We start from the raw sequence: 10,335 nt of genomic DNA, 5'->3' as shown, positions 1-10,335 counted from the left end.
GGAGGAGGAGGAGGAGCCGCAGCCGTGATGGGCTAGCGGCGGAAACGAGGAGCCAGCCCCGAGCGAGCCCAGCGTCGCCAGCCAGCTCCGCGTTCCCACGCCGGTTCCCTCAATCTCTTTCCGGGGGGCCGGCGCGGGCAGAGGGGGGGTGGGGTGGGGTGAGGCACGCAGGGTGCAAACGCGGAGCATCCCAGGGAGGATGAGGCGGGGACCCGACCTGAGCGGGCTGCCTCTCGAGGGCGTGCGACAGCGGCTGGGTCTGGGCATGAATTAAGAAGCTGGGAAGATGGAGCGCCGCACACTCCTGGCGCAGCCCGGGCTCTGGACCAGGGACACCAGCTGGGCACTTCTCTATTTCCTCTGCTACGTCCTCCCCCAGACGGCTCCGCAAGTACTCAGGATCGGTGAGTGAAACCCGGGGAACGCTCCAGGCTGCCGAGCGGCTCGGGGGCTGTGCTCTCTCCCCGCGGCCAGCGCGGGCTCAGCGGATCCCGGGCGAGGCAGTGCGCGTAGGCGCGGGGGCAGGAGCTGGGGGGAGTGGAAGTCAGCTCATGCGGGAGGCTCCGGGAGAGGAGAAGCCTCGTCACAGCTTCTCTCCTGGCGAGTGCCGGGCTTCCCCGCGAGGTACGGTTGGCGGGTTTTTTAATCTGGACTCCAGACACGCGGGCAAGAGAACAAGGGTTGGAGGCTCTCCTGCACAGGTACCCTACTCTGGGTGTGGGGTCGCGCTCGGTTTGGGAGCGGAGGTGCGCTCTCCCCTTCACCTCGGTGGGCGTCGCGCTGTCCAGATCCGCCGCCCGGGTCCCTGGCCACCGGGGCTCTGGGTACTCGCGGGCATGCCCAGATCTCAGGAAGTAGAATTTGGGGACCACTAGGGACGCGAGGACTTCCCTGAGCCTGCTAGCCCCGATCCTCCAAGTTTGCATCCTCAAGTTGGGTTCTTCCACAAGGAGTCTCCAAAGTCTGGAGGATTCCACTAGAGTTGGGCAGAGTCGGGATCTTACTTCTGACTGAGGGTTCCAGGAGTAGGGAGGACCGTCAAGTCAGTGCCGTAAGCCGGCACCTAAGTTTTCCACTTGCTCCCCAATCTGTCCCGCCAGTCTGCCACTGAGCATGATCCAGACCCTTCCAGGTAACTCCCTGGAAGACTCCGGACTTCCGTCTCGAAGGGGGGCGGTGGTGGGGATAAAAAGAGACTGGAAAACTAAACGTAGGAATCCCGGGGCAGCCTAAAGCGGGTGAAATGGAAGCCCAGTAACAGGGAGAGGGTGGGAATTTTGCTAGTCTGTGGATTCAGGTACCTAAACGCACCCACCACCAGGGTTTGGTCTGTGGAGGCACCGAGCGATTTCTGAGCAGCTTTTTGGGTTGAAAAGCTCTTTGACTACTTTAGTGTTCTCCCTTGCAAACTAAACCCAGTTTCTATTCCTTTGGTCTCAGTTTGTCCTTTTCCCCCAACCCACTGTGCTTCTTAAAGACCCAGTGAGCGAGGAGAGCCACAGGTGAAGTCTTGATACCACACCACACGGGGCTCCCAGCTTCGCCAGTTTCTCACACATTAGGCACCAAGAGTGAAGTCCTCACCTCTGAGGGCTTCTAACTCATAACATTTCCAGGAACAGACAGAAAGTGCACTCCTTAATGACGCCCCTAAGTGGCTGAAATTTCTCAATAACTTTATTAGTTCCGACCTGCAATTAAAGAACCTCTTTCCAAAGATTCAGAACGTGGTTCCTGTCACTGAATATGCCAATTTAAAATATATATAAAAAAAAAAATAGAAGTTTACTACGCTGAAATGCATTTTCTCTAGGCACGTGGGATCTGATTTTCAAGGAAAGAAAGGTTCTCACATACTAACTTTTACTGCAGGCATCTTTTTCTAGACTAAGGATAGTGATAATGCACATTTTGGTGGTTAATTTAGACTGTTCATTTAAAAGGTCCCAAAGTATTCCTTTTACAAAAAAATACCACTCATAACTAAAATATCCTTCACCTTAGATATGTTCTAACCTTAAAATCCTTTTTTCTTTCTTTCTTTCTTTTTTTTTTTTTTTGATGCAATCAACCCTACACACTCTGGTAACAAAATTCCTGTGGACAGCATGAAGTAAACAATCAGTGTGTTACAGTTTACAATGTTCATTAACTTAATTGGTGCTTTGCATATACTTTATTTTATTTATTTTTTTAAACTTCTTTATAGGAGTATAACTGCTTTACAATGGTGTGTTAGTTTCTGCTTTGTAACAAAGTGAATCCGCTATGTGTATACATTTATCCCCATATCCCCTCCCTCTTACGTCTCCCTCCAACCCTCCCTATCCCACCCCTCTAGGTGGTCACAAAGCACCGAGCTGATCTCCCTGTGCTATGTGGCTGCTTCCCACTAGCTATCTATTTTACATTTGGTAGTGTATATATGTCCATCTTACTCTCTCACTTCATCCCAGCTTACCCTTCCCTCTCCCTGTGTCCTCAAGTCCATTCTCTAGGTCTGAGTCTTTATTCCTATCCTGCTCCTAGGTTTTTCAGAACCATTTTTTTTTTTTAAGATAACATATGTATGTGTTAGCTTATGGTATTTGTTTTTCTCTTTCTGACTTACTTCACTCTGTATGACAGACTCTAGGTCCATCCAACTGACTACACATGACCCAGTTTCGTTCCTTTTTATGGCTGAGTAATATTCCATTATATATATGTGTCACATCTTCTTTATCCATGTATCTGTCGATGGACACTTAGGTTGCTTCCATGTCCTGGTTATTATAAATAGAGCTGCAGTGAACATTGTGGTGACTTTTTTGAATTATGGTTTTCTCAGAATATATGCCCAGGAGTAGGATTGCTGGCTCATATGGTAGTTCTATTTTTAGATTTTTAAGGAACCGCCATACTATTCTCCATAGTGGCTGTATCAATTTACATTCCCACCAACAGGGCAAGAGGGTTCCCTTTTCTCCACACCCTCTCCAGCATTTATTGTGTGTAGATTTTTTGATGATGGCCATTTTGACTGGTGTGAAGTGATACCTCATTGTAGTTTTGATTTGCATTTCTCTAAGGATTAGTGATGTTGAGCATCCTTTCATGTGCTTCTTGGCCATCTGTATATCTTCTTTGGAGAAATGTCTATTTAGGTCTTCTGCCCATTTTTGGATTGGGTTGTTTGGTTTTTTTTGATATTGAGCTGCATGAGCAGCTTGTAAATTTTGGAGATTAATCCTTTGTCAGTTGCTTCATTTGCAAATATTTTCTCCCTTTCTGAGGGATGCCTTTTCATCTTGTTTATGATTTCCTTTGTGGTGTAAAAGCTTTTAAGTTTCATTAGGTCCCATTTGTTTATTTTTGTTTTTATTTCCATTTCTCTAAAAGGTGGGTCAAAAAGGATCTTGCTGTGATTCATGTCATAGAGTGTTCTGCCTATGTTTTCCTCTAAGAGTTTTCTAGTGTCTGGCCTTACATTTACGTCTTTAATCCATTTTGAGTTTATTTTTGTGTATGGTGTTAGGGAGTGTTCTAATTTCATACTTTTACATGTACCTGTCCAGTTTTCCCAACACCACTTACTGAAGAGGCTGTCTTTTCTCCACTGTATATTCTTGCCTCCTTTATCAAAGATAAGGTGACCATATGTGTGTGGGTTTATCTCTGGGCTTTCTATCCTGTTCCATTGATCTGTATTTCTGTTTTTGTCCCAGTACCATACTGTCTTGATTACTGTAGCTTTGTAGTATAGTCTGAAGTCTAGGAGCCTTATTCCTCCAGCTCCATATTTCTTTCTCAAGATTGCTTTGGTTATTCGGGGTCTTTTCTGTTTCCATACAAATTGTGAAATTTTTGGTTCTAGTTCTGTGAAAAATGCCAGTGGTAGTTTGATATGGATTGCAATGAATCTGTGGATTGCTTTGGGTAGTATAGTCATTTTCAAAATGTTGATTCTTCCAATCCAAGAACATGGTATATCTCTCCATCTGTTTGTATCATCTTTAATTTCTTTCATCAGTGTCTTATAGTTTTCTGCATACAGGTCTTTTGTCTCCTTAGGTAGGTTTATTCCTAGATATTTTATTCTTTTTGTTGCAATGGTAAATGGGAGTCTTTCCTTAATTTCTCTTTCAGATTTTTCATCATTAGTGTATAGGAATGCAAGAGATTTCTTTGCATTAATTTTGTATCCTGCTACTTTACCAATTTCTTTATTAGCTCTAGTAGTTTTCTAGTAGCATCTTTAGGATTCTGTAAGTACAGTATCATGTCAGCTGTAAAGAGTGACAGCTTTACTTCTTCCTTTCCTATTTGGATTCCTTTTACCTCTTTTTCTTCTCTGATTGCTGTGGCTAAAACTTCCAAAATTAGGTTGAATAATAGTGATGAGAGTGGACAACCTTGTCTTCTTCCTGATCTTAGAGGAAATGGTTTCAGTTTTTCACCATTGAGAATGTTGGCTGGGGGTTTGTCATATATGGCCTTTATCATGTTGAGGTAAGTTCCCTCTATGCCTACTTTCTGGAGGGCTTTTATCCTAAATGGGTGTTGAATTTTGTTGAAAGCTTTTTCTGCATCTATTGAGATGATCATATCGTTTTTCTCCTTCAGTTTGTTAATATGCTTTATCACATTGATTGATTTGTGTATATTCAAGATTCCTTGCATTCCTGGGATAAATGATATTTGATCATGGTGTATGATCCTTTTAATGTGCTGTTGGATTTTGTTTACTAGTATTTTGTTGAGGATTTTTGCATCTATATTCATCAGTGATATTAACCTGTAGTTTTCTTTCTTTGTGACATCTTTGTCTGGTTTTGGTATCAGAGTGATGGTGGCCTCATAGAATGAGTTTGGGAGTGTTTCTCCTTCTGCTATATTTTGGAAGAGTTTGAGAAGGATAGGTGTTAGTTCGTCTCTAAATGTTTGATAGAATTCACCTGTGAAGCCATCTGGTCCTGGGCTTTTGTTTGTTGGAAGATTTTAAATCACAGTTTCAATTTCAGTGCTTGTGATTGATCTGTTTATATTTTCTATTTCTTCCTGGTTCAGTCTCAGAAGTTTGTGCTTTTCTAAGAATTTGTCCATTCCTTCCAGGTTGGCCATTATATTGGCATAGAGTTGCCTGTAGTAATCGCTCATGATCCTTTGTATTTCTGCAGTGTCAGTTGTTACTTCCCCTTTTTCATTTCTAATTCTATTGATTTGAATCTTCTCCCTTTTTTTCTTGATGAGTCTGGCTAGTGGTTTATCAATTTTGTTTATCTTCTCAAAGAACCAGCTTTTAGTTTTATTGATCTTTGCTCTTATTTCCTTCATTTCTTTTTCATTTATTTCTGATCTGATCTTTATGATTACTTTCCTTCTGCTAACTGTGGGTATTTTTTTGTTCTTCTTTCTCTAATTGCTTTAGGTGTAAGGTTATGTTATTTATTTCAGATGTTTCTTGTTTTTTAAGGTAGGATTGTATTGTTATAAACTTCCCTCTTGGAACTGCTTTTGCTGCATCCCATAGGTTTTGGGTCATCGTGTTTTCATTGTCATTTGTTTCCAGGTATTTTTTCATTTCCTCTTTGATTTCTTCAGTGATCTCTTGATTATTAAGTAGTGTATTGTTTAGCCTCCATGTGTTTTTATTTTTTACAGATTTTTTCCTGTAATTGATATCTAGTCTCACAGCATGTGGTCGGAGAAGATACTTGATATGATTTCAATTTTCTTAAATTTACCAAGGCTTGATTTGTGACCCAAGGTATGATCTATCCTGGAGAATGTTCCATGAGCACTTGAAAAGAATGTGTATTCTGTTGTTTTTGGATGGAATGTCTTATAAATATCAATTAAATCCATCTTGTTGAATGTATCATTTAGAGCTTGTGTTTCCTTATTTATTTTCATTTTGGACGATCTGTCCATTGGTGAAAGTGAGGTGTTAAAGTCCCCTACTATGATTATGTTACTGTTGATTTGCCCTTTTATGGCTGTTAGCATTTGCCTTAAGTATTGAGGTGCTCCTAAGTTGGGTAAATAAATATTTACAGTTGTTATATTTTCTTCTTGGATTGATCCCTTGATCATTATGTAGTGTCCTTCTTCTTGTCTTGTAATAGTCTTTATTTTAAAGTCTATTTTGTCTGATATGAGAATTTCTACTCCAGCTTTTTTCTGATTTCCATTTTTAATGAATATCTTTTTCCATTCCCTCACTTTCAGTCTGTATGTGTCCCTAGGTCGGAAGTGGGTCTCTTGTAGACAGAATATATATGGGTCTTGTTTTTGTATCCCTTTAGCCAATCTATGTCTTTTGGTTAGAGAATTTAATACATTTATATTTAAGGTAGTTATTGATATGTAGGTTCCTATTACCATTTTCTTCATGATTTGGGTTTGTTATTGTAAGTCTTTTCCTTCGCTTGTGTTTCCTGCCTAGAGAAGTTCCTTTAGCATTTGTTGTAAAGCTGGTTTGATGGTGCTGAATTCTTTTAACTTTTGCTTCTCTGTAAAGGTTTTCATTTCTCTGTTGAATCTGAATGAGATCCTTGATGGAGAGAGTAATCTTGACTGTAGGTTTTTCCCTTTCATCACTGTAAATATGTCCTGCCACTCCAGTCTGGCTTGTAGAGTTTCTTCTGAATGATCAGCCGCTAACCTCATGGATATTCCCTTGTATGTTATTTGTTGTTTTTCCCTTGCTGCTTTTAATATTTTTTCTTTGTATTTAATTTCTGATAGTTTGATTAATATGTGTCTTGGAATGTTTCTCCTTGGGTTTATCCTGTATAGGACTCTCTGTGCTTCCTGCGCTTGATTGACTGTTTCCTTTCCCATGTTAGGGAAGTTTTCACCTATAATCTCTTCAAATATTTTCTCAGTCCCTTTCTTTTTCTCTTCCTCTTCTGGGACCCCTATAATTCAAATGTTGGTGTGTTTAATGTTGTCCCAGAAGTCTCTGAGACCGTCCTCCATTCTTTTCATTCTTTTTTCTTTATTCTGCTCTGTGGTCATTACTTCCACTATTTTATCTTTATTTTTATCTTTTAATGTTACTTATCTGTTCATCTCCCTCAGTTATTCTGCTTTTGATTCCTTCTAGAGAATTTTAAATTTCATTTATTGTGTTGTTCATCATTGTTTATTTGCTCTTTAGTTCTTCTAGGTCCTTGTTCAACGTTTCTTGTATTTTCTCCCTTCTATTTCCAAGATTTTGGATCATCTTTACTATCATTACTCTGAATTCTTTTTCAGGTAGACTGTCTATTTCCTCTTCATTTGTTAGGTCTGGTGTGTTTTTACCTTGCTCCTTCATCTGCTGTGTGTTTGTCTTCTCATTTTGCTTAACTTAATTTTTTTGGTGTCTCCCCTTCACAAGCTGCAGGTTCATAGTTCCCATTAGTTTTGGTGTCTGCTCCTAGTGGGTAAGGTTGGTTCAGTGGGTTGTGTAGGCTTCCTGGTGAAGGGGACAGGTACCTGTGTTCTGGTGGATGAGGCTGGATCTTGTCTTTCTGGTGGGCAGGACTGCATTCGGTGGTGTGTTTTGGGGTGTCTGTGACCTTATTGTGATCTTAGGCAGCCTCTCTGCTGATGGGTGGGGTTGTGTTCCTGTCTTGCTAGTTCTTTGGCATAGGGTATCCAGCACTGTAGATTGCTGGTCATTGAGTGTAGCTGGGTCTTATCATTGAGATGGAGATCTCCGGGACAGCTTTTGCTGTTTGATGTTACATGGAGTTGGGAGGTCTCTGGTGAACCAATGTCCTGAACTTGGCTCTCCCACCTCAGAGGCACAGGCCTGACACCGGCCGGGGCACCAAGACCTGTCAGCCACACAGCTCAGAAGAAAAGGGAGGGAAAAAAAAGAAAGAAAGACAAAAATAATAAAATAAAATGAAGTTATTAAAATAAAAAAAATATTAAAAATTAAAAAATTAAAAAGTTCTTAGAAAAAGAAAGAAAGAAGAGAGCAAACAAACCAAAAAACAAATCCACCAATGATAGTAAGTGCTAAAAACTATACTAAAAAAAAAAAAAAAAAACCCAGACAGACAGAACCCTAATACAAATGGTAAAAGCAAAGCTATACAGACAAAAACACCCAAAGAAGCATATACATACACACTCACAAAAAGAGAAAAAGGAAAAAAAAAAAAATGTGTATATCTATATATAAAAAAAGGAAGAGAGCAACCAAATCAGTAAACAAATCTACCAATGATAATAAACTCTAAAAACTAAACTAAGATAAACATAAAACCAGAAACAAATTAGATGCAGGAAGCAAACCCCAAGTCTACAGTTGCTCCCAAAGTCCACCGCCTCCATTTTTGGGTGATTCGTTGTCTATTCAGGTATTCCTCAGATGCAGGTACATCAAATTGATTGTGGAGATTTAATCCGCTGCTCCTGAGGCTGCTGGGAGAAATTTCCCTTTCTCTTCTTTGTTCACACAGCTCCTGGAGTTCAGCTTTGGATGTGGCCCTGCCTCTGCGTGTAGGTCGCCTGAGGGCGTCTGTTCTTTGCTCAGACAGGACGGGGTTAAAGTAGCAGCTGATTAGGGGATCTGGCTCACTCAGGCCGGGGGGGAGGAAGGGGTACGGAATGCGGGGCAAGCCTGCAGCGGCAGAGGCCAGAATGATGTTGCACCAGCCTGAGGTGCACCATGCATTCTCCTGGGGAAGTTGTTCCTGGATCAAGGGACCCTGGCAGTGGTGAGTTGCACAGGTTCCCAGGAGGGGCGGTGTGGATAGTGACCTGTGCTTGCACACAGGCTTCCTGGTGGCGGCAGCAGCAGCCTTAGCATCTCATGCCCGTCTCTGGGGTCCTCGCTGATAGTCGCAGCTCGCGCCCATCTCTGGAGCTCGTTTAAGCGGTGCTCTGAATCCCCTCTCCTCGCGTACCCTGAAACAATGGTCTCTTGCCTCTTAGGCAGTTGCAGACATTTTCCTGGACTCCCTCCTGGCTAGCTGTGGCGCACTAGCCCCCTTCAGGCCGTGGTCACACAGCCAACGCCAGTTCTCTCCCTGGGATCTGACCTCCGAAACCCGAGCCTCAGCTCCCTGCCCCCACCTGTCCTGGCGGGTGAGCAGACAAGCCTCTCGGGCTGGTGAGTGCTGGTCGGCACTGATCCTCTGTGCAAGAATCTCTCCGCTTTGCCCTCTGCAACCCTGCTGCTGCGCTCTCCTCTGTGGCTCCAAAGTTTCCCCCTCCACCCCCTGCAGTCTCCGCCCACAAAGGGGCTTCCTAGTGTGTGGAAACCTTTCCTCCTTCACAGCTCCCTCCCACTGGTGCAGGTCCCATCCCTATTCTTTTGTCTCTGTTTTTTCTTTTTTCTTTTGCCCTACACAGGTATGTGGGGAGTTTCTTGCCTTTTGGGAAGTCTGAGGTCTTCTGCCAGCATTCAGTAGGTGTTCTGTAGGAGTTGTTCCACAAGTAGATGTATTTCTGATGTATTTGTGGGGAGGAAGGTGATCTCCACGTCTTACTCCTCCACCATCTTGAAGGTCTCTATATATTTTATATATTTAAAAAAAGACAAATCTATACATACTCGAACAAGGTATGCCAGCCAACAGTCCTCCTTTTTGTACAATAAACTTTAGATAGCATTTTCCTCCCCTACATTACCCAAATCTAAAGGAGTTCCGGGAGAGGGTGAGAAAGGATGTTTGAAGACATATCTACTCTCAGATCTGAGTATATATCTAAGCTCCATGCAATCACACTCATCCATTTAAAAGTAGTTTTCAAAGTGGAAACAACCCAGCATGATTCACTGACCTTAAAATATATGCTACACTATAATGAGATTTCCTTTTTCTAAATGGGAGCCAAACTGCATAAAGTAAAATTGCAAGACCTGGTGCCGTTTATGTTCAGTACAAACATCTTACTCCTTCTGGCTCTGAGTGACCTGTGCTTGGCATGACCACCCTGTATATACCTAAGGAATATGCTTACTTTTATTTTATTTTATTTTATTTTATTTTATTTTATTTTTAAAACATATTTATTGGAGTATAATTGCTTTACAGTGGTGTGTTAGTTTCTGCTGTATAACAAAGTGAATCATCTATACATTTACATATATCCCCATATCTCTTTTCTCTTGCATCTCCCTCCCACCCTCCCTATCCCACCCCTCTAGGTGGACACAATGCACTGAGCTGATCTCCCTGTGCTACGCGGCTGCTTCCCACTAGCTACCTATTTTACATTTGGTAGTGTATATATGTCCGTGCCACTCTCTCACTTTGTCTCAGCTTACCCTTCCCCCTCCCCATGTCCTCATGTCCGTTCTCTTTCAGCACCATGGAAACCAGCTTTAGCTCAGAGGAAACGTGCCTC

At 42.3% G+C, this 10,335-nt stretch overlaps 1 protein-coding gene across 1 annotated transcript in view; it reads left to right on the top strand.

Moving 5' to 3' along the window:
* The first annotated feature begins 236 nt into the window (after positions 1 to 236).
* GRIK1 (glutamate ionotropic receptor kainate type subunit 1) overlaps positions 237 to 10,335 on the top strand; it is a 425,923-nt gene continuing 415,824 nt past the window's right edge. Inside the window, 1 exon segment of the mRNA XM_036849470.1 lies at positions 237 to 404. Within this exon segment, the coding sequence (XP_036705365.1) occupies positions 287 to 404 (118 nt within the window). The 5' untranslated portion in view covers positions 237 to 286.

The sequence above is a fragment of the Balaenoptera musculus genome, chromosome 4 (genome assembly GCF_009873245.2).
Source record: "Balaenoptera musculus isolate JJ_BM4_2016_0621 chromosome 4, mBalMus1.pri.v3, whole genome shotgun sequence".
Taxonomy (NCBI): domain Eukaryota; kingdom Metazoa; phylum Chordata; class Mammalia; order Artiodactyla; family Balaenopteridae; genus Balaenoptera; species Balaenoptera musculus.
Note: the sequence above shows the minus strand (reverse complement) of the source record. Positions and strands in the feature narration are given on the sequence as shown.